Consider the following 25,875-nt stretch of genomic DNA (forward strand, 5'->3'; position numbering starts at 1 on the left):
AAGGACAAGAAAAAGATACAAAATAGCCTAAAAGATACAAAATTTGCCCGTATGAAGCGAAACCACCTCAATTTTAGACAAAATTGTATACGCAGAAAAAACATACCCCATACACAGGATTTTGGCTAATGGAAAGGACTTATCAGTATCAGTGCTTACCACTTAGGAAGCTGGACTAGGACATCAAGGACTACAAAAGGTCCAGATAGACATTCAAAGTTTGTCTTCTTATTGTTAGACAAAATAGAGATCCCGCCCCCTTCCCATCCCTAAGTGCTTCTTTCGATTTTTAGAAATAAAAAATGCTAGAAAATATTCAATGACCTTGAATATGAAAGCAGCACGGATTTCGACCACATTCATCTCAAAACTTGATGGTCAAAAGCTTTTTAAATTTATTTATGTTTACAAGCTATGATTTTTACAATGTAAAATGAGCAAAGACCCACTGTGCGGTATTTTAGTTACCACTTGTTTCTTTCGCCTGCGCTCTCTCTGTTCTCTCTCGTCACTCTCAAAGACAAACGAAACATTTGAAACGAAACACTGTAAATGTAAAAGGAAGTCGAACATTTGACCACTGTGTCCAGCCCAATTAGATAAAGATAATCAAAATATTTAAGATTATAGATTAAAATAATCTGTAATTGCCAAAACTTAAAAAAATTTGTGATAAATTGTATAATATTACCTTAGTTTTATTTAAAATTGTATAAATTGTTATGCTATTTTGTAATTTGCAAAAAATTGAAAATTACTTATAATATTTATGTGTAAATTAGTCGAAAGCTTCCCAAACATTTTTACAATTAAAATTTGCGATGATGTTATATGAAGTGTGAAAAATTGTATTTTTGTACAATTTAAATATGTATGTATATTTTATTTTTCTAGAATTTTTAGAATAGTATTTAAAAAGTAATAGTAAAGTTTCTATTGAATTAAAAGTCAAGAAGAATTAAATATTCTAGAAAGAAAGAATCCTTTAAGTACTACTAAGTTTAAACCTAAATTGGCTTAAAGCCAAGTTGGCCAGTTTGAATTTGGTAGTAACCGGTAGAAAACAATCGTTGTCTTCTTGACCATTTCGGATTCTACCGGTTACTGACAAATTCAAATTGGCCAACTTTGCTTTAAGCCAATTTAGTCAGGGTTGAATCGGAAAATTATGATGCAGGATCATTTCAGACTACGGCACCAACTATAGTAGGAAATAATTTGCCAAGTAATTATTAAGAGGTGAAAAAGTTTTTAGTAGTCATTAGTACCATCAATTAAATACTACTTGACCGTTTGATCGTTTTAAAATTTTACACAATAATCGTAAATGAGCAGGCAATTTTTTGTAGAATAAAAAATAATCAAGAATCTAGCCGAAATTTTAACTTCGAAAACCTGTCAAAAACATAAAATTTTCGTTCGAAAATAACGCAGATATCTTTTGGCTTTTAGAAGAATTTTAGCCTTTAAATTCATTTTTTTCATAGAGCTTTATCAGAAACGCTGTCATAGATTGAAAAATATATGTATGTATATATACATACATATATAGTATTTAAAATTTATTATTTACCAATGTTACTTAAAAAGTCAATTTACAACATGTATACAAAACAAATATCCCAGATTATTCATATCTTCACAAAAGAATTTTTGAAAATGTGTTTTTTTTTGGCTTTAAAACCAACAAATATGTTTTACAAAGATTATTATTGTAAATATTTGTTGTAAGAATTAGTTTTGTTCCAATTTGAATTAAAAGGAATTTTATTTCGATTTTGGCATCCCTGTTTCGCAAGAAACGGGTCACACTTTATCCCCAACGTCAGAACGCGAGAGGAAACAGGAATCTGTGGAGCAAGTTCAGTTTAGCGCTGGCCAAAGAATGCGCTGCTCCACACAGCGAAAATTGCAAAAACGGCAAGAACTTGTTTAATTCAACAAAAAATAAAAGAAAAGTGTAGACAATAGGAAAATTATTCAACGAAATTTATAGAAATAAACATTAACAAAAAATTCAAGTTCCTATGCAAAAAGAGAAAAAACAAAAAGTGCTCTGCAGCAGCTTCCCCAACAACAGATGAAAAGTTTCCTGGAGGTGTGTAGGTGTGTGTGTGTAAGGGCCAGGCGTGTGTATGTGTCCCTGCTGATTGTGCGTGTGTGGGTGCGCGCACAACAAAAATATAAATAAAACACACAAACAGCAGCAGAAGCAGCCGCCTAAGACGTCCTCTTAGTAGTCGAAGTCATCCTCAATGTCAACGAGACGAAGTTGATAAAAAGTGAAAAAAAAGGCCTTTTAATTGCTGCTGCAGTCAATAAATCATCAAACGAAAAAATGAAAGTATCTCAGGAATTTGAAGTATAAAATTAGAATCACATACAGGCGCACACACACGCACGAACAACAGGAAAAAGATACAAAATAGCCAAAGAGATACATTGATTTCACGATGGAGAGTAAGCTGGAGCTCCCCATTTCCTGCGTTCCATATGCCAGCAGCAGCAGCAGCAGCAGCAACAACAACAACACGACATACTGGGGATGCTGTGGGGGCGCACAAAGAGAGTAATTCTCCCACTGCACTCGCTCTCTCTCTCACTGGTTCTGTATTGCTGCACTCTCACTGTGTTCTCTTTCGTCGCTCTCAAAGAGAAATTTCATTCCTGTTTTGCGTGTCGCTGGTATCGGTTGGTGTTCCCGGTACGCGCGGATAATTGAAATTTCGAACCCGCCAAAGCAATAAGATCGTCTTTTTTACTTTATGCGGGAGATACGGCAAAAAGAAGAAGACTACCTAATGCGTGTGAATCTGTGTTTCAATCAACAACAACAACAATAACAATAGTGAAGCGGATGATGATGATGATGGTGTTTATTGTGTTTTTGTTGTGATAGTGTCTGTGTGATAGTGTATGAAAGAGGCACCAGCAGGATATTCGGTGGTGTTCCTTGTCCCTGTGCAACATTATGTGAAGTGCTCAATTAAATGAAAGTAGATACATAGATACACACATACACACACACGCATACACGCTCCTGTAAATGCAGATGGGAACTATGAAATATTGACATGAAGGGCACAATGTACGCAGGCCAAACAAAAAACTAAAAAGACTCCAGATAGGGTTACAGATGTCCTAAACCAACACATACATAGATACACTCACACACATACACACACTCACTCACCTAAATAAAAAGGATACCATAGATAGGACGTTGCATGTAACTGAAACTGGATCCAAAGAAGGCGCGCTCCTTTGGTCGCACCACCACCAACAACAACAACAGCAACAGCAACAACAAAAGCATAAGACGTAAGTAGCCTCTGCGATGCTTAACTATAATAAGACTCCTGCTTGGACAAGACAAGACAAGACATACAACAACAGCAGCAACAAAAAAAAAGGGGACACTGCGGTATTAGCCTGCTTCCTGCGCCTCTAAGTATGCAATTGCAATTCTATTTTTAAGGCTCGCTGCAAAGTGCATTCAAGTGGCTAAAGCTAAAGTGCAGTAGCATTGGCCAGTGCGCTAAAGTGAGAAGTAGAAGCACGAGTATAAAAAAAAACCAAAAACCCCCACTCCTCACACACACACACACACACACTCAAACAGGATGCACAGGAGCGGAATTGTAAAAGGAACCTCAAATTAAAAGGTTCTTATCAATTCTTGAAAGGGCTAAACATACCCTAGCAGTGGCGGTCTTAAATCCTCCTAAGCAGTCCAGGACTTGACTTTTTGCAACATATTAATTGTATTGTACTGTTCTGTAGATAATAATCATCCTCAAAACCAACTTTTTAGTTACAACGCACATAAAAAGATATAAAATTGTGATTAACAATGAAGTGTGGGGCGCCATATGGAGCCTAAGTCAGGTTTTATAATGAAGATTCTAGTCGAATTTTTGATTATTAAGGTTTCTAACAACAATCCAATTCTAGTTATCATCCAAACACTAAACTGAAATTACATCTTGCGAATTTGATGTGAAAGAGATATATGTACATAGATACTTCTCTCAAAAGTAATACAATTTCGGATTAAAATCGACATTGCGCTTCATGCTTGTATGCAAAAGTTATTACTAAACTCGAACTTATTTCTTATACAAGTTAGATCTAAAAACGCTTTAAACTATATCAATCAATCCAGTGTTTCACTTGGAGTAAATTCTATATTTTTGAGTTTATTCTAATTTATTGATGTGATAGTTATTAACACATTGATGCTATTACAAAACGAATTTCAGTAATTTTAAAATCAGCAACTTGAATTTGTAAAAAATAAGCTTAAAATTTAATTTTATTTGATAAAGCTGTCATATTTAGTTTTGTAGTGTCATCTGAGGGATATATTTTGCATTCGTGTCGATTAATAGAGAAAATAGAGATCAAAATGGTTTTAATCTATGTGGTTTAGTGGTCAGATAGTTGATCAATATCAGTTGATCATACATAATCAATATTTGACATTAACAGAAAATTGTTTTTGTGCTAAAGACTTGTTTGGTTTTAAAAGGATAAAATTGTCCTTGGCACTGTTTCTTGAATCCGGACCTGAACACAGGTTACACGTAGCCAGCGACAACTTCAAATATACAAAACGTATTCAAGTGTAACTAAAGACGACCAATTCAGAAACAAACAAATAGCAGAACGGAGCAGAGCGGAACCATGTGACCGCTAAGGAAGACCGGGTACGGCAAAGCCAAAGGCAGAGGCCGAGACCGAGACCGGGGTCCGCTCCGCTAATGTTTATTATGAAAAGCGTGCCCTTTTGAACGCCATTGCCATCATGTATATTTTTATTTTTATTTTATGATTGCGCTTTGGCTCTATATGTATGTATTTATGTATTTATGTTTGTATTTTGAATATGCGCTCTGGTGTGTTTCTGTGTTGTTGTTCTTCTTGTCAGCTAGCTTTCACATGGAGGGTGGAGAGGGCCCTCATGATGAGTGGTGCAGCACTCAATTCATTGATAAAAGATGCAGCAGCAGCAACGGCATTAAGAGCGATCTACATGCCGCAATTACAGTTATTATTTGGGCATGTAACCGTTATTCAAATTCAAATTCAAATGTGAATTGCAATTACCAACCCTCAATGTGAGGGAAAAAAACTGAACGAAGAGTGGGTAACAAACAATCGCCAATTGGCATATAATGATCCCCCGAGTGAATGTCTGACTGACTAACTGAGTGACTGACTAGCTGACTGACTGACTGATTGACTGACTGACGGGCAGGACGAAAATGCACGACTCAGACACCAGACGACCAGCAGGAGCATTCAAATAAATTCTCAGGCCTTGACAAATGCACGTAATGATTAAACTCACACTTTCGGTTTATTTTTGATTCTTTTTTTTAACAATTTACGCGGAGTTGTTACCCTTTTCTCCATATACATATATGTACATACGTTCTCACACTTCCTCACCACTCCCAGGCAGTCATAATTTTTTTTTAGGGGTTGTGCAACACCAAGAATTCCCGAAATCCTACAGCTGTTCCTCCTTGATGTGGCCCTCCTCGCCCTGCCTCTAGCTTCTATAACTTCTAGCTGAGCAAACAAGGGTTTGGTTTGGTTTGGTTTCGATTCGATTTCAGCGTCTATTGGCATGGGAACAACCTAGAACGTAAAGGAATGAGAACTTACATTTACTATTACATACATTTACAGCGTAGCATCTTTGACTCCTGTGGTGATTAATTGTCATATGAGCTAGCGACAGACGGAGATAGATAGATAGATAGAGGAAGAGAGATTCAGTCAAGACCTGCGAGCCTAAGCCGTACCTACCTAACAAGAAGGGCTCATGGGTTCATGGCATTAGACTTAACATTGGATTAGATGTCGATCATCGATACCAAAACGAAAAATGTGTATGTGACCCATACATGAATGCCCATTCTTGTTGTGTCGCTATTGTTGAAAGATGAAAGTAGGTAGCTGTTAGGCCTTAGAGAAAGAAAATATCATAAATTTGTCTTAGAAAGGCATTTGCCATGTCTAATCCTGATAAAAATTTAAATGTGCAAGCACCACACTCTCTCATTTCGAAAAGAAAGTTCTTACTGGTGGCATCTGTCGGCCATTTGCCATTATCGATTCACTTTTGCCAAAAACCAACAAACATACATAAATTAGCTCTAATTCTCATTCCCAAAAATGACCAAAAGCAGAATGAAATAACTTTCAGTTTCCTAACATTTCACAGATGCCTCAACACAGACCACCAGGCCATCATTTATTAGAAGTTTCCTAATCAGATACAAATGATAAGAGTCCGTCATCAGTTCAGTTCAGTTTGTGTGCCACTTATTTAACTGATGGCATAATAAATAATTTGCTTATTGCATGCATATGTCCATACATACATACATATGTATGCTGGCTGGAGGTCTCGGACTCGGTCGGACTCAGTCTCTGTCTATCTATTTATTGTATCTTGTAGTTACATGAGTATCTTTCTCCTATGCCCAAGTCATAATTCATGTCTAAAACTTTTGTTTTCAATTCTACTACAATTATGCTTAATTAATTTAAAGATGTATCTCTCTCTCCCCCGTAGAGTTGTCAACCCTCCCGTTTGCCGGGTTCGCCCCCTCCTCTTGTCATATTAATATTTGAGTTGAACAGTTATGAGGGAGGATTGCTGGAAGCAAACCAAACCATAACGTCGCTTATAAATAGATTAATTAAAATCATCTTTAATTGTTTGATTACAAGACAAGCGTTTGCCCGAAAACGAAAAAAAAATTGAAATAAGAAATTAAAGGCAAAAACTCACAATAGCTGTCTCTATTGAAGAGAAGAGGAGAGATGAGATGAGATGAGATGAAGGCCTCTCGTTGCCGAGTGTGTGGGCAAAATGCGCAACATGTGAAATACAGATGCGACAGCGATTGCCACAGTAACCAAGCAGCAGAAGCACGGTCCCAAGAGCTCTAAAGATTTCATTTGTGCTACAGATGTTCCAAAAGATTGTACAACACACACACACACTTACACGCATACTATGGGCATAACTACACATACATGCCAAGGAAAAGAAGGAGGCATCAGAGCAAAAGTCACACGCAATTGAAGCAACGGCATCTGCCATCCCAGCCACAAGCACACACACTCGCACACACTCATCCACTTCAGGGAGGAGCAGGGACCAGAGACCAGAGGGCCAGAGCAATCTTTGGTAGTCATAGTCGCGTAGTAACTGCCGCAGTGTTTCGAGTGGCATTTGATTTTAGTGCCGAGTGTGTGTGTGTGCGAGTGTGAGTGTGCGTGAGTGCTCCAGAAGTATAAAAATTATTGCTGCTGCCAAGCGACTGAGTCAGTCAGTCATCAATTATTTTATAGAATGCTCACTTGTTTTGTGTGTTTCCTTGTATTGTGCGTGCTCCTCCATTCCCCGTCACCACCGATCCACCACTTTGTCACTCCTACTCCATTTCCATCCATTGCTCCCCCGCAAGATGAAGTTCTCTTTGAAAGTTCTTTTGCTTAGCACAGGAAGGGCTTCGTCGTCGTTGTCGTCGTCGTCGATGTCGACGACGTCTTTGCCGCAATAGTTGTGAAATTAAATTGAATGCGACGCCGATTATCCCACGCAATCTTTCATTCATTCGTTCATTCATGCATACAAGTTTAGGAAACAAGTGCCAGAGCTTCCCCTCCATCGTCACATGTTCCCGCCAAAGTTGAGAAATCATCAAAAGTTGAGCGGAACTTCCATCCATCCATCCATCCTTCCATCCATTCCATTCGATCCATTCATATATAGATGTACATATGTACAAAATAAGATGATTACATGCACACGCAATCTCGCGTATCTGGCCATAAATCTTAAGCTTCTGTGCGTGTGCGACGAACTGTTTTGTGTCCCTCCTCCAGTGATGTCACACTACTCCACTCCAATCGACTCCACTTCACTCCTCTCCTCTTATCCACCAAATTCATTTGCTTGCGTGCCAAAATCAATGCAAAAGTTTTCACTCTGCTTTTTTCTTTATCATTTTTTTCATTTGTCGTCGTCTTCGTTGTTGTTGTCGTTGTCGTTTGGCGTCAATCAATAAATACACAGCATCCAGAATCCATTCGATTATAAAATGCACACACAATGAAATGACGCTGATAAGGGCTTTGCACAATCCATTTGGCCTACTTCTCTTCATTAAAAATCTATTAAAATGTTAAATGCAAACATTGATCACAAAATCGTTGACTGATAAGACGTTGTCCTCTGTCGATTTAATGTGCTCCATTTTGATTAATCTTTGGTCTCTTTCTCTCTCACTCTGCGTGTCGTTGACAATAAGCAGACACACACACACACATAACTGAGGTAAAAGCTGGCTTCAGGTTATTTATTGTAAAGGTAAAAAAGCAGGTAAAAGCCAGATAAGCAATAACATTATCATTTCCTCGGACTATTTTAAAACCGCACACACATTAACACACACAAGAGCACTGTGCTTTGCATATTGACCATAAGTAGTTGGCATTGCATTATTTACTTATACAAATATGAATGTATATGTATGTATATATGCAGTGGCGAATTTCCATAATTTAGCCAATAATAACGTATACGCCCCATGTAACAACAAAATATTTGTGTGACTATTAGAAAGATGGCAGAAGCTTTGAACTTATTTTTTTCATAGAGGCTTTTGAAATGATATTACAAAAAATTTATCTAGAAACAATTTTTTAAAATTAGCTTCTTTTGTTTTTCTAAAATTTAGTTTTGCTTTTGTTTTGAAGAACCCAAAGGACCCAATATATAATATATCATATAACAGAAATAATTGTTTGATTAGTTTTAAGAGAGATATAAACAAAAAACATTGTGCACATATACTTATTTCCATCAGGTATATGTATCATAATACTCTCAGATTAAATACTTGCAGTTTTCATAAATTCCATATTGATAACAACTTTCCCGTAATATCTTAAATCTAATCTCTAACCTACTGCTGCTTAAGGTTCTATAATTATACATAATATGAACGGAATGAAGTAAGAAACTCTATTTGAATATGACTTCGTATTTTTCAATACAAGTCATTGAGAACTAGGAAATCAATTGTATTCAAAGACCAGGCTAATTTATATACGATTTTCGATTACACTTTCTGATTTAATTGTCATAAATAAGCATATTTTCTGATCATAAGTGATCTCTCCCGCCAGAGTACCATTTCTCAATGGTACTTTGGCCACGACTCTTTTCGATGAGTAACTTATGACCCCTTCTTAAAATCAGTCTCCTTTTTATTGAATATATTTAATCATATACGGCGACAGCCTTACATTTTATTGTTGTATTTTAAATGAATCAGATTCCGAGCATATCAAGAGTCATTAACATAGATTATTCTTCTTTGGATCCAAGACGAAACTAACAATTTCTTAATCATCAAAAGGGTTCAAAGTATCCTAATTTTAATTAACACAATCCTTAAATTCGGGTTGGGAATATATTTACATACATAGATATACAAATCTCAGATTTGCACCAAGAATACTTGGCTGACATTTAAATTTTTAAGTTTAATTTAAAGACTTTTGCAAAGTCATTGAACCATCACACTTAATTAACACCCGCAACAGTTGGCAACTTCGACCAAGTGAATCAGATTAGGTAAAAATATGTTACTATAAAAATAAAATAGCATCAACAATGCACCATAATTTGCCAAAGACATGACATATTAATTATTTAAAGTCAAATGGTTAACAATTGACTGAACTAAACGAAAATTATTATTATAAGAGGATTAAACGGTATATGAAAATTTGCTTATTTATGGAGTAAAACAAATATATTAATAGAAACAAAAGGCAATATAGGAAGTTGGAGATTATAAGGGGATCGTAAGCAGTCAAGCAAATCAGAGCATAAACAAAGGATTAGTCAAAATTGGAGTTAAATTGTAATATATGTTTGTATAAGTAGCAAGGAACATAAAAAGAATTCTCGGGCAGGAAATTTTTAGGCAGTATTTTAAATTTGTTTTCGTCGCGACTTATAATTGGAACTGACATTTAAGGTAAATCTGAGACTAACGATAGTCTATCTTGCAATTCATTTAGGTGCCCATCAGCTTTCGACAAGTGTCTCAATCTTAGGTTCTTTTATCTTGAACTTAGGCAGATTTCCATACGGACCACTAAAAGATTATTTGAGTTTTTGTTATGTGAATTGCAGTTAAAATCTATGCCAATATTTTTCAACTTAATCTTCTTTTAGCATTTTGTAAAAGTGTGAAATTAATTTGAGAGATGATATTAGCCCACTGTGCATTGCCACATATCCTATAGGTTTAGTTGATTTTACTTCTAATTCAAGGATACACTTACATATCGATTCCTAATGCTTATGTGGCCACAGGCAAAAATGTAATTTCGTTAAGCAGCCTAGCAAATAGTGATGGCTCCAACACCAGCTCAATACAGTTCAATCCCCAGCCATGTCAAACAAAAGTCTAGACAAATCGAAAACAAAACGAACTTCAATATCCTGGCCATAATTGAATGCACACAAAACAAAATGTGTGTGTGCATTTCCATGGGGAATACTATTATAATCTGGTCAGTTATATGGCTCTCACACATCGCACACCAAATACACACACAAACATTGAGAGTGGTAGAAAATATTGACAGACACTCAAGTGTCCACAAGCACCCTGTAAACCCAAATGAATTACGCATAAAAGGCGCTTAAACCAAAAGAAATGACGACATGACAATGACGATGCTGATGATGATGATGATGATTATAATGAAAGGAAACATAATGAAGACGACGCCGCCTATCAAATTTATTATTTGGCTTTAATTTCTTATTAACCGATATTTTATTATATTGCCCAGCATTCGTTAACAATTCGTGGTCATGAGCGTAAGTCGGTGGTAAAGTAAGGGAGTTGGGCCACAAGCCCCCTCGAAGGCCTCTAATCATAATCACATTTCACATATCAACGTTTCCGTAAAATTTACATATCGACTTTTACTTTATGCGCCTTTTAATGGTCGCTCGTCATCATCGTCGGTGGCTATATAAGTTGTTTAAGTGCTCCTTCGTCGTAGTCGTGGTCTCGGTAGTGGCACTGCCGGAGGAGGGGCTGCTTGAAGAAGTTTAAACTTATGCATGATTAATACATAATTACAAAGACAAACACATAAACTCAAAGGCGGAGGGTCTTAACTGTCGATGGAAAGCCAAAGACCGTATAACGAACGCACCATGGGCCAAAAACTGTAAAGATTGACTTTTGTAATTCGATTTCGTATTTTTAAATTCAAAATTGAATTTCGTTATTGCTTCTTAAAAGCCTTAACTAGTTGCGAATTACAACTGACAATAAGTAAAGTAATAAATTTATCGTAAGATCAAATCTATTCAACTTCAACTTGAAAGATTTATTGGAAAACTTTATTACTTTTCGAACGCATTCTTGTTAATAGGTATATATTTTTTATTGGTCATTATTTTTTTTCTTAATAACATAGTTTAATGCACTTAATAGATTTAGTTTCTTTTAGAAAATACACATCATGTTTTTCAAAAATAAATCTAAATTGCTACCTTATTCGACTTTACACATACATATCTGCACTCATGAACGGATCCATAAATCATTTTTGGCGGGTTCTCGACTTTTTGCTCTGCCGACGTCAGAACCTTTCTACGGGTTTGACTGATTGATTTGAACAAAATAGCCAAAGAAATTTGTAAAAACTCAAATAAAATATTTGGAATAGTACTAGGAGTTTCTAACTCAAGAATAAAGACTTAAAAATTAAATACAAATTTACGATTTATGTTGAAAACATTTGATTGTGGCCCATTGTCAACTATTGGCATTTCTCTGTCTCACTCTATCAACAACTAATAACTCCAAAAGACAAAAGGCAGGGTTCCCACAGCACTACTTGTCCCGCCCCTCTTGCCTAAGTTATAATACCTACAACGTCCTGCCTAGAAGGTATACGTATAGAGAAAAAGGAGAAGGAGATAGAGAAAGAGAGAGAGAGAGACAAAGAGAGGTGGAGAAGTGCAGTCAGCATACTTATACCTGTTATTAATATTTCGATTAGGTACCAACGATTCGTAGAACCTGACGCATGACTTGCATACCTAATTTCGTAAATTTTGTAACTTGCTGGCATTATAATGCCCTACACTTTGGCTCTATTCTATTGGAGAAGCAGTGAAAGAGTGCGGCATATTGGTTTTTGTGATCAATCACATTGTATTCAAACTGGTAGGCAGTTGCCAAGTCATTGCAAACTTGATTGTTGCCTTATGGCTAGAACAAATCAGTGTCGTATACTTGATGATTATTAATGCAACAACTGACTATGCGTCCGGGGCAGTATATACGTACATATATGTGAATGAATTGGTGGGTGTGGTGTGCCTGACTGTCTAAGATATGAACACTTTAGTCAATTCATGGACACTTTTCGGTAGCTTGACAAAATGCCACTTTATGGCATTTTCTTATTGTCGAGTGCGCACAAATTGCATACTTACATACTACATACTACGAGCTAGAAGTAAAAAGCCACTTAAAGGAATTTCTTATCTGACTTTACAGATCGTATTTGCTGCGACAACAACAAAGCGAATGTGCAGCTAATGCTAATACCAGAGGCAACAATAGCAGCCACAACGAAAAGAAGTGAGGCAGGTGCAACGTGCAGCAGTTGCACAGGAAGCGCACAGGACAAGGGAAACGACGAGAGACAGCGTTGTCAGCGATAAAAAAGAAACTGACAACGAAATATTAACGACGAGCCAAGACAAGAGCGGCAACATCAGCGACGACCACAATAGACCACGAGCATGACGTCGTCGTCGGTGATTAATAATACAGCCGGAAATGTGATTGTACTCATAGTTAACCTACAACTAATATGGCTATCATTGGTAATGGCCAGGGAGCTGCCGCAAACGGATTACGGCAGTCTGTCCGCCTCGATGGAGGATGATGTGATTGATCCACTGACAGCAGTGGCCCCCTTCTCCAACACCCTAGTCACCGAGGATAGTGCGGCCCAGAGAACGAACATCGAATCTCTGGGCACAAGTAGTGAAGATGAAAGTGCCAAATCAGGTTTGAGTTCCTCATCCTCCAGTGCCGGCGGTGGCTCTGGCACATTGCTCGAAGAGTTCAATGGCGGCAAACTGAATCCGGCTGAGGCCAGCAATACCTTGCCCATCTTTCTCAGTGAACCGGAGAGCGTTTTTGTGGTCAAGAATCGACCAGCTGTTCTCAAATGCAAGGCATCGCACTCGCTGCAGGTCATCTTCAAGTGCAGCGGCAGTTCCCAGCCGCCACCTTCGACGCATGACAAGCACGTGGATCCACACACCGGAGTACATATGGAGGAGGTTACGGCCACAATTCATCGCGATCTGGTCGATGAGTATTTCGGCAAGGGACCCTTCAAATGCGAGTGCCACGCGTGGTCCTCGCGTGGTGTGGTCAAGAGTCAGGCGGCCACTGTGCACATTGCATGTAAGTAATTGAACTACTCAAAGAAATTTGTATTTAAATGAATTAACCATAAGGTGCAGTTACCTAAAACATAAAACCTTCAAAGGGTAAGCGTCAAAAAGGGGTTCGTGCAAGACAAACTAAAAATTAGGGTAAATTTTAGTTTTTTCTATTAAGCTGCGTTTCATAATCATAAGGAAGTATAAGATTTTACAACCTTAACCTCAGAAAACAAATTACTTTTTATTTTTCATTGATTTGAATGTTTCACTAGAATGAGATACAAATTTTTAGCTTAAAATGAGGTTTTGCGGGGTATTCAGTGTTTTGGGAACTCTTTAGAAAACATTGCGTGAATTTCACCACCTTTTTCCACACTTAAACCAGTTGGGAATTACAAGTGAATTATGTTAAGCCCATGAGAGCTCCTAATCACATTTTTCAAAGCTGAGTGCCTAAATTGAGGAATTATGCAAATTGTTTTTGATTTGTTCTGAGCTCTCAATCTTCAAGTTCAAAAAAAAATGAAAAGTCGATAGAAAAATGAAACCAGTTTCTGTGGATAGAGTGTCCTAGGGTCTTGTAAACGTACCTTTAAGAAGGGATATTTTTATGACATAATGGATCAGGACTATGATAATGTTTGTCGGGCACTTTGTCTTCTCAAAGGGTAACATTTCCACTAACATAACCATAACCAACTTTTCATGTTGGTTTTTTTTTCACCCTTTTAGATATTCGCAAGTCTTTTAGCCAGTCACCGACTTCGTTGCGCCTGGAGCTGGGCATCAGAGCGGAATTGCATTGCGAGCCACCGGGCGGTTTTCCGGAACCGAAACTCACCTGGCATAAAAATAATGCCATCGTAACGGACAGTGAGCCAGGAATAAGTGTGGCTGGCGGTACTCTTACCTTTCGTCAGGTTTCACTCCAACACATGGCCAACTACAGTTGCAGTGCTGAGAATATTGCTGGCAAGCGTGTCTCGGATTCGGCAGTGCTGATTGTCTATGGTCAGTATATACATATAACTCTAACCCTTTTACCCTTTTTCATTGTAATGTTCTTTTGCTCTCTTCCACATCAGTGAACGGTGGCTGGAGCGCCTGGAGTCCTTGGCGCGATTGCAAATGCGCGGGAAAACCCAGCCAGGGACGAAAACGGTCGCGAGCCTGCACCAATCCAATGCCCTTGAACGGTGGCGCTCAATGTTCAGGTCCGCAGATACAAAAGTCGGCCGACTGTGCCGCGTGTCCAGGTAAACAACACAGAAACATGAATAATACTTATATACACGAAGGTGTTCATCCACGCGGTGTTCTGGTGGTAGACCGCGAAATTGTTTGGTGGGAGCACACGGAATTGGGGGGGATTAAGGGTGCTCGTTTTGAATATCATTTTAAAGTGTGGCCGTAATTGAAGCAGCAGCTACGAAATTGTCAATTTAAATGCCATTTGCGGCCTGGCCAGCACTTTGGGCGCCACCTGCGTCTCAGTCTCACCCCCTCTATGTCTCTCTCTCTCTCTCTCTCTCTCTGTGTGGAACGCACATTCTTCACACCCGTCAATGCAGGGCCAGAAAGGTCGGTCCAAGGCACAAAAGCACTGCACAACGAGAAAAGTTCAAGGGGCTTTCCAAAAAAAGAAATAAGCCACGGGGGAAACTCATCAAAACAACTCATTGACGAAGTGTCTATACCCTTTCACGAAACCATAACCATTGATTGTGGCAACCAAATCGAATGTCTAGGGTAAACATTAAATTCTGCAGACATTGGGGAACTACAAAAGAATTCTGAAGGTAGACAATCCTCCAACTTCATTTACCGGGGCAAACCCCACGGCAAAGTCATCAAGCCTCTCCTTCTGAAATGGCATAATACATATTTGAGTGAGTGCTGAGTATTTCATTTCAAACACGCATTCGGCTGCCGGCTGCTGGCTGCTGGTACTGCTCTCAGGACTGACGACAGATATCTCCACATGCATATACATAGATGGGATAGATTGGAGCGACTGTGGCTGCCGCCGGCAGGCCACCGACTAAATGGTGACAAAGGCATTCACGCAGGGCAAAAAAAAGACAAGGGAATGGAATCGGGATTGACAGACGCACGGGCGGCATGTGTTTGAGACTCTTCACTTTTATTCATGTAAATTTATTGTATTGCATTGTATTGTAGTGCACACACACACACGCACACGTACGTCGAGATATATAGATATACGGATACTCCATATACGGGGCCAGGCGCACAGCAGGCATAGCCACAGCAATGAGCAATTGTTGACAGACAAGCATGGGCAAATGGAGACCGAGTCACTACGGTATGGGATAGCGATAGGGAGTGGGGGGATGGAGGATGGGGACGACTCTCTACTGAAGAAGCAATGGCAATACATTCAAGTGGGGTTGCTCTTGGGGTGGAGGATGCTAGCCGTTTTTTTCTATGAAAAGTGTGTCATAAAATTAATTTTAAATTTCGCTTCGGTTTCGTTTTTTTACGTTTTTCCTTTTTCTTATGACTTTTCATCCCCATGGAACCGTGTCAACCTTATGGCCATGCCACGCCTACTGACGCCAACGCCCGTGATTACAATGATGTTGCCTGACAACAACAGAGGACACTCAAATTGTGAGCACTGATGGATTTGACATTTCGTCGAGTAAGCGCAGTAAGTTGAAACGAAAGCCTGACAATGTGCATTTTTTTTGAAAGGCTTCCAGAATGAAACTCGTGAATGGATGGAGGGTGGGTTGGGTGGTGTGGGGGGCTGAAGAGTTGGGGTTATATTGGTTCTTTGGTATCCAATATGACATTGTGTTCATGCAGTTAAACTTGAATGTTTAACGAGGCATCGAGCCAGTCAAATTTGCTAGTTGGGGTTCGTCCTTTCGCCCGGGTTTCCCCTTTGGCTTTACAATTCAATAAACAATTGTGTTAAACTGAGCCCACAGCATAGTCAGCATCCAACCAACCATGGAGTCATCCATTCGATATGGTTCTCTCCTGCTCCTGCTGCTGCCCCTTCCTCGAAACTCTCAATATTTGTATATGCGGCTGGAGTGACTTACTTACTTACTTACACCCAGAGACCGAGACCGAGACCGAGAACGAGAACGAATGACGTCATTGTGTATGTGATAACAACTTAAAAATCACTTACCACGATTTACGCTCGCTCTTTCTATCTGTGATTCCCTGATTCATGCAACAGTCTGTCTGGTCGAGGCACTTCGACCCTTAACTTTTAACTGGCATGCCGATGCCGATGCCCATGCCGGGGACATCGATGAGGATGAGTTAAAGGATGCTGGAATGGGCAAACTAAATGCCAAGGCGAACTGATGTCGTGTTAAAGGCCTTCTCCCGGGGGTGGTTTTATGTGTTGTTCCCCCAAAAACAGGAAGTGACAAATGCCGATATATACACACACACACACACACATACATATATAAATGTATATACATATAGACACCATTTACATTTTGGGCTTTCTGTTTAGTTTTCGGACTTTCCGTTCCGTCCCTTAATGCAAACGAAAAAGAAAAAAAAAAAGAAAAAGGAAGGAAAATAGAAAAAAATTGAAATAGCAGGGAAAATGCGAAAATAGAAAAAGCATTAAAATGACAACCACTTTCGAGTCACCCACGTCCACATCCCATGCACAGGCACATACCAAAAATTCAACAGGGGCGCCGAAGCCCCAGCAATGCCAGAGACGATGAGAGGGGGGCGAAGTAGAGCTATTTTATGGTGGGAAATATAGCCTCGATGATTCCCCATAGACCACTTTGGGGCCAAATTGCAGCATGCATTTACGGACGGAGCAGCCAATCGCGGTTCCCATCCTTCTCCTTCTCCATCTGCCTCTCCGTCCATGTATCGTTTTTTCCAGGGCCTTCCTGTGCCGATGATATATCGCGTAGGGGTATGCCGCTGTCGGGAATGTGTGCTAAATCATGTTAATATGACTTTTGATTTCTAAACAGCTCCATTGCTCTCCTTCTCTTTCTCTACTTACAGTTGCTCGTTGGTCCGCATGGAGCGATTGGAGCATCTGCTCCATGGAATGCATACAAGTGCGTCGCAGAAAGTGCCTAACGCAGACCACTACAGAGGCGGTAGATGAAGACGGCGAGTTAATGGGTGTGGGAGCCGCAGCTCTCAGTAGCAGCAGCGGCGGCAACAATGCTGGAGATGGAGGCGTCGGCGGCAGCTCCATCGATTCGAATGACGGTGGGCCAGGATATGGCAAATCATTGTGCGCCGGAAAAGACATACAAACGGCCGAATGCCGTGGAGAACAGTGTCAGATTGGCAAGGATGGTAAGTGTGTGTGTGTATGTTTATGACAACGGCAGGGCAGGAAAGATGCTCTTGGCAGGAGCTACAAAGTAGACAGTTAGACAACAATAACAATCGCAGTGGGCATGAGACACAATCCAGATCCCAACTCCAACTTCAATGCCAAACAAAAGCTGAGCACTCAGCGCTGATTGTCACAATGGGAAATTAACCAAGTGCATTTTGTTTGTGCACGGCTTCCCTTTTACTTGAAAAACACAAATTTATATATATATATATATATTTTGTGTATAAAGAAAACACCCTCCAACGAGATAGAAGAGGGTAAGGCTACTCAGTCCTTTGCTGGTATCCCTTTAGCGCTACTTCCTGTCGTCCCCAAGCTATTTGAATCGAAGGGGCACCAAATCAATCGCAGTTGGCCTTCGAGTTGGGCTCTTCCCCATCCCCTGCCTTGTCTGTCTGTATACTTTGCCACATAATTAGGCATGTGGCAACACCAACACCCGCATCCCAATCACAATCCCCCCAACTCCGTACCCTTCATCCCCTTTTGCAATTCAGCCCCCTTCCTGAAAAGCTTTCGTCGTGTCATTGTTGCTGTTTGATTCGATTTTTGAACAGGGTGAAGAGTGACTGCGATTGACCCAACTCAAATATAGTTTCTGTTTTCTTTTTTTTTTTGTCGTTGGGTTTACTTTGTGTGCGGTCCATGGGGATCAATTATATGACTGTCACAGTGTGTAATTGAAAGGATCAAGCTCAAGGAGTAGCCCAAGCCCCCCACCCCGACTTGCCTTTTTTGGCATTTGTACATCATTTCCGGGTATTTCGCAGGTTTGTCCTACTCGTTCTACTTTTTCATTTGATTGCTGTTGAAAAGTTTGAATGAAGAGTGACACATTGGAGCTTATTTTCCATTTTATTACATTTCGGCAAAAGCCAATCCCCCACGGGATGCCAATACCTGGCCTTAACTACTGGTAACACAACGGGTAGGCAACAGTTGAAGAAGCATCTTCATCATGTGGCCATTGTTGTGGTGGCCTCTCCTTTACTTTTCCCTCGTCTCTCCTTCAGTACCATCTCTAATCTCTTAGCATGACAAATACGCTTTTGATGTCCCATGCAGGAGTCGAGTCCTAAAAGAGACAAAAAAAAAAAAATACGTTAGAGAGAAGGAAAAAATCAGCATGCAAAATGCACAAAAGCGAATGGAAAACGAAAGCCCAAAGACGAGGACCCACATTTGGGGATGGAAGCTTCTGCTTCCGATGCTTCTCCTGCCGCTGATTTACAACGAATATAATTGCTCATTTCATACATTGTATAATGGTGCGTCCTCCACTCCCGCCGCTCCTCCACTCTCTATTGAGTTCTCCTGTTCTTTCGAGCTAGAGAGCTCCATTTCTCCGGCTGTATAATAATCATAATATATACAGAGTAATTCCTTGCGCTGCAGCGATTCCTTTTCGCCAACCAGTCACCGCCAGCGCCAGCAACAATGACGACAACAATCACAGCGACGGAAACAGTCAGGCAGCAGCAACAATGGCAGTCAGCAGTCAGATTTGGGAGAAGGATGGGCTAGCTGGGGAGCCGGAGAGCCGATGACTGGCTGGCTGGCTGGCTGGATGGCTGGATGGCGACGGGGGGCCCAGCATCGTACAATAATGCGAAATAGACGTAGCTGGACGGGTGGATGGGTGAACCTGAGTGGGGGAGGATGAGCATACAAACATAAAACATTAAATACAGACATACACAGAAAAAAGCAACAACAGCAACAGCAACAGCAGCAGCAGATACGGATACGCATGGTTGCTCGGGATTGATGGCGATGGCAATGGTAATGGGCGAGGATGCGACCGCGTTTGGTTCTGTTCGGTTCGGTTCAGTTCAGTTCAGTTTTGGTATGGTTTTTGGTTGACTCAACTTTTACGAATATATGTGAATGTGGTGATATTGTATGGCATACAAAGAAATCGTCCTCCACCCACTCTAACTCCCACTCCCTCTCCTCCTCCTTCTCCTCATCATCGTTGTAGTTGTGAAAAGCTGAGGGTGGCGGATTTACGCAGAACAGATTTTTTTAATACAAAAGACAAAGATTGGAGATTGGCATGTTGTTGGAGGGCAACGTCTTACCCAGCTTTTGCCCAGTCTTGTCTTGGCTGGGCCCAGCTTAAAATGCAGGCGGACACCCTATAGTCAGGAGGAGGTTGAGAAGGGATGCGGGGGCGGTATTAAAAAGCATAACTGACAGTTTCAATTGTTTGGCCAAACTAAGAGTTACCCATTGCCCCATACAATAGTGGAGCATAGTAAAATGGAAAACTTATCTTTTATATTCTTAAACTTCGTGGCATCGCGTGTTTAAAGGGAAATTGGAAGAATGTCCAGAATAAAAAGATTCAACAAGTATGACCACAGAGTTGGCTTAAGGAGGAAAGGAAACTGCGCAAAATCCATACAAATTTTATTTTATTGTATAGTAAATTATGTCTACTGATATTCGATAATGAAATCAATACCTCAACTTTCAAGTTAAAAGTCAAAATCGTCTAAACTTAGTCATTTTCCATCTCATATTTAAACTTTTAAACGAAAAAAACAGATTGGCTGAAAATGTTTCCCAAATCACATATACCTTCAAAATCTTGAAAAATAAGTAGTTCAATATTTAAATTCTGAATAAAAATCAACTTTTTCACTTAAAATTAACGATTTAATAACGATTTCTTAAAAAGAAGGAACAACAAAGAAAAAAAGCACCATTTCCTGTATCAAAATTATAGTCCAATTTCATGTTTTGGTCAAAAAAAATCCAAAACCGCTGCGGAATGATGGAAAAACGAATGTTAATATTTAAAAATGTTTTTACAATTGTTTTAAAGTTTAAGCTGCTGGGTGGGTTATAAACATGATAAGCACTGTATTTTAGGAAAATGTGTTATCTTTGCAAATTCCTTTTTTTTTCATTTGTAAAGAGAAGAAGGTGGTTTTACATTGTCTTTATAGACGAATTTAGTGTCAAATTTTTGCAAGAAAATATTAATTGGTTGCATTTTATGTTAAATGTTCAAATGTTAAATGTCAAATTAACCTAGTAAATTTTTTTTCACATGCCTAGATAACTCAGACTATATTCCTCACTCTTACAATCACGTGAGCACTTTATTTTCAATCCAATATTTACAAAACTGGGAAATATTTTATACAAATAGACATTGATAACAAATAGTGGAGTAGTCCAAATTCGATTACGACATTTCAAGTATTCCCCGAGGATATTACATTATAGATATTTGGCCTTGCAATAACTCAAATCAAAATTGTTCGGAATGAACTCTTCAAAGTTTTATATACCAAGTTTGGTGACTCTAGAACTTATAGCCTCCGAAATATAGGTATATATGACTTGGCTGTCAAGAATATATATTTCCATTTATATTATGAGTTCGAAAATGCTTTCATCTTATACTTTGATAGGTTTAATGTACCATTTCATCCTTTGGGTGCATGGTATAATAATATATTAAATAAATAAAATTGAATAATCTCAATTGGGAGGCGACCACCGCAAACATTTACAAAGTGTGAAACTAATTAAGTGCCACGCCCGAAAACTATAATTTAATGGGTGTTTGTTCAAGAAAACATTTCGTTATTAAGACGAAGCCATAAAAAAGTGTTCAAGTTCTAATTTTAAACCTAATGGGAAAGTGTGAAAATATTGTGTCAGGTATTAAAAGGTGGGACATTTTCATGCTTGTTTTGATATTTATTAAATTTAGTCTATATTTTTTAAAAAGTTCTTAACGTTAGAAATCGGCGAATACAAACTTAAGGCTCTATACAGATTGATTGATATTATCGAAAATTTTTGCTGAATTGCATCAAGTGGCATAAGTAAATCTAAAAGAAGCTAAACGAAAGTAAGCAAAGCCCCTAAAAAAAAAGGGGGAATCAATAAACATTTAAAGTAGAAAACAAACAATAAAAACAATCAAATATTGTGCATCTGTTAATGACTATGAGTCAGATGTTAAAGAAAGCATTTTTGTGATATCAGCTTAAAAAGTAAATAGTTTGCACTAAATCATATCTCTCTCTCTCTCTCTCTCTGTTTTTTCTAACCCTTTTATGACTTTTTTATGAGATTGTTTACTTCCTTGTCTTCCTTTTTTATGGAAGTTTAATGTTTTATTGAACTTTTGATTCTAAAAAGTAACAGATCAAACTTGTCAAATCAATGAAAATGGTCATTAAAATGAAATGCTGTTTTTAAATCTAAATGTAACATTGATTTTTTAGGTAAATGCAAAGACGATAAAAGTTATACTTAAACTATTGAATATTTTAATTTATATAAATCCAACATTATTAAATATTTGTCAAAATATGAAAGAATTTTCGACACATGCTCAAATGCAAATAGAAAATGTTGAATTATTAAATTCCAAATGTTGTTTCTTTATTTCTTTCTCTTAACATTTTGTTGAACTTTTTCCTTAGGGGGTTTAGTTAAAAAGTTTTTAAGTCCTAAGCAAATATTTTCTTAAAAGTTTAGTCTGGGAACTCAATTCTCAATATGTGTATAATTAAGCACTTTCGAGTTTTGGGGGTTTTTTCTTATTTATTCGCCTTAGGTGAACTTAAGAAAAAGTTGCCTCACCATATGTTAAGTCTTATTCTGGATAATTGGTGTCTGAAATGAATTGTTTTATCTTTCATATTATCTTACTTTTGCCCACAGTTCGATTTAGATTTTCATGTCTTGTTTTGATTGCAGATTTCGATTGGACACTCTACTTGGGTCTGGCCTTCATCACAGCCGTTTGCTTTGCCTTTGGCGCCGCTCTAATCTGCTGTGCTCGACGTGGCATACGGGCAAATCCACACTACAATATGGCCCGATCAGGTAAGTTGGCGTACGCCTCGACGGGCGATTTGATGGCTTCCGGCACCAGAAATTGAATATTTCCTCTTGTTTTTTTTTTTTATGCATTTGCAGTTATGGATGCGGATTATATGCCCGGCGTGGTGGAAAAGAAAGAGATGCGCATGCACATTGAGGCAAGCAATCTGGGCTACGATTATGTCAATCCCGGACATCGTTATATGCCGGGCGAGCATTTGATGGGCGTCGGTGTGGATGTGGGTGTGGGCATGGTATGCGGCGGTGTTACAGAGCATCACTATGATGTACCAAATCTGGCAGCCAAGTAAGTGTTGGCAATAAACAGAATTTCATTTGCCCCCCCTTTAAGTATGCAATAGTTGTTAAAAATTGATGAAATTTTCCCTTATCTACAGTTATACCAACCCCATTGATGATTTAAGCGCCGATTATCTGTCTGAGACGGGAGAATCATCCACTGCGGATACCTGTAAGTGTTTGCTAAGATGAGCAATGTTGGAAATGAATAACTGAATGAATTTTCTTTTACCCACAGCCAACTCTACCTTCGATATGAATGCCAAGCTGTCCATCTTGAATGCCTCGAAGAGCATCAGTTATGAGCTTCTAGGCAGCAATGGCGGACAACTGCGTCTGTACAATGGAGAACTGTTGCTTTTTGTACCCGAAATGGCCATCAGTAAGCACCTGAAAAAGCATGTCTCCTTGTCGCTTTTGAGTGATGAGAGTAGTCGTGTTACCTGTGCCACAGAAAGTTCCATTCTCTGCAGCAGTGTGGTCCACACTGCGCCGCGCAACTACAGCTTTGTAAGGCCCGTGATCCTAAAGATTCCGCACTGTTTAATTGCACCGGAACAGTGGCATGTGCACATCTATCATGCGGACAACGAGCACGACGAGCTGAATGTGAGTTGGCGCCGAGCGGTGTCCGTGGGCGAGGAGACCATCAATACACCAGTTTACGTGCAATTGGAGCCGACGCATGTGTACATCATGACAGAGCAGTTGGGTCACTTCGCCATCGTGGCGGAGCCGCGTATTCAGCAGCCCGCCATAAAAATGAAACTGTTGGCCTTTAGCCAGCATACACCGCCCAGTAGTGCCAACTGCAGTCTCCGCATCTATGTGGTGAAGGACTTTCCCAACAGCAAGGACATTTGCGCAAATGTGGAGAGCAAACTCGGTGGCAGTTTCCTGGGCGAGAGCGAGGTCTTTCCCTTTGTGCTCAACAGTCTGAACCTCAATATACGAGTGCGTTGTGCGGATGTGGAGACATCTGCCCCGTACGAACATGCCATTCCCTACCAGCACATTCTGAGCAACAATCTGTTGCACTGTGAGTTCATTCTCCGTCGTCAGGATCAGCACACCCTGTGCGTGGATTTTGGCCAGGGCAGTGAGGATGGCTCGGATTGCTATACGTTCAGTGTTCCTGCTCAGCCACTCTGTGAGTCTGGAGAGGAGCTGGAGCTGGCTTCTACCACCAATACAACCATCTCCATCGATCGGCAGGGCAACTATGTGAATGAGAGCTGTGTGATAGACTTTGTCCAGTTGCCACATGCCACCAAGCGACTGATATGCGCTGCTCTTGATCCGCCCCGAGCAGATGAACGAGACTGGCGGCTGCTGGCAAAGAAACTAAACACCGATCGGTATATTGCCTATTTTGCCACAAAGCCATCGCCCACCGAACAAATTCTTAATCTGTGGGAATGCCGCACCAATAGCTCGTCCGGTAATAGTTCCAGCTCTGTGTCTCATGCAATTATGACGCTCCTGCTGACGCTCAAGGAGATGGGACGGCAGGATGTCCTGGACATCATTGTGGAGACAATTGGCCCTCTGTGGATATAAGGCGGAAGAAGAAGTATAAGTGGGATAGTATTAGGAGAATCACCCAAAAGAGTATTTGGGTTTCTCGCAAACAAACAAAATGTTCATGAGTTGCCTTTTATTTGAAAAATGTTTGAACGACGCAATGAGACAAAATCCGAGAAAATGAAAAATGGAATCGAAAAGTATATTAATTATGAAAAATCAAAGTGTAGATGTAGTCATATAAACTCGTATATAGTTAGTCTACAGTCACTAAAGATTGACTGGCAGTGACTGTGTTCTAAGGAAACTTGCTCAACGAACTCTGTTCCCCATGGGTGCCATGCATTTTTATACACTAAGTAAAGTTTCTTGTGGCTTAGTAAACTTATAGTTTTAAACACACTATTACAACTAAACGAAAAACAAAACTGTAGCCCTAGTGAGTACAATATTATTTATGTATTATGTATAAATAGGATCTAAACAATATTATGAATACACTCAAACACACAATCTTCGTATATAACTCAATGGCCCAGGAAAATTCACAAGAATGGAAAGTTGTGAACTAATTGCCAAATCGTTGAATCTTTCAGCCAACTCTAGTTATAGCATTAAAAACCAAACAAACGAAAACGAAAACGTAAAGAGAAGAACATATTAACTAAACTAGAAGAACCCGAAAACACAAATTCATACACACACACAAACATATATACCTTCTCATTTACATAACCCATATATACATTTATATATATATACATATATCTAGTGTATGATCCTAGCCGATAGTCACAAACAAAAAAAAAAAAACGAGTAGCTTGTTAGACATACTCAAGTGATAACCTTTGTATTTGTCCCTAGTTCTAAGCCAAAATCCTGTCGTTTAAGCGTTAATCGAAACAACAACAACAAATTGTAATCAATACCAATATAAATTAGTGGCCCAAATTACCAATTACCTACAAAATTTAAGGACACACTATGAAAATCAAATGGAACCACAAATCAAGAAATCAAAAACGAATTACATCAAATACATACATAAATGAAAATAAAAGAAAAAACAGTTGTCAGGTTTTTCATTTTTATTATTGGTTTAATTATGTAGGTTTTATGTATTTATATAAACTTTATTTTAGTATGCATCAAAGTGTGCAGAAACTAAAATCGAATAAAGACGTTACTTATTGTAAAACAAAAACTATTGATTATTAACATTTACTAGAAATTTCGAAAATATATGGTAATGTTCAAAAATATGCCATTCAACGGTGAGTTAAAT

At 39.1% G+C, this 25,875-nt stretch overlaps 1 protein-coding gene across 1 annotated transcript; it reads left to right on the forward strand.

Moving 5' to 3' along the window:
* The first annotated feature begins 2,023 nt into the window (after positions 1 to 2,023).
* On the forward strand, positions 2,024 to 25,640 carry LOC6637988 (netrin receptor unc-5). Its single transcript, XM_002061085.4, has 10 exons — positions 2,024 to 3,321; positions 12,633 to 13,556; positions 14,270 to 14,548; positions 14,623 to 14,793; positions 16,158 to 16,211; positions 17,564 to 17,866; positions 22,641 to 22,769; positions 22,863 to 23,073; positions 23,165 to 23,238; positions 23,305 to 25,640. The coding sequence occupies exons 2-10, from the start codon at positions 12,881 to 12,883 to the stop codon at positions 24,624 to 24,626; spliced, it is 3,219 nt and encodes a 1,072-aa protein (XP_002061121.2). The 5' UTR covers positions 2,024 to 3,321; positions 12,633 to 12,880; the 3' UTR covers positions 24,627 to 25,640.
* Positions 25,641 to 25,875: the final 235 nt, after the last annotated feature.

The sequence above is a fragment of the Drosophila willistoni genome (genome assembly GCF_018902025.1).
Source record: "Drosophila willistoni isolate 14030-0811.24 chromosome 2L unlocalized genomic scaffold, UCI_dwil_1.1 Seg72.1, whole genome shotgun sequence".
Lineage (NCBI taxonomy): Eukaryota > Metazoa > Arthropoda > Insecta > Diptera > Drosophilidae > Drosophila > Drosophila willistoni.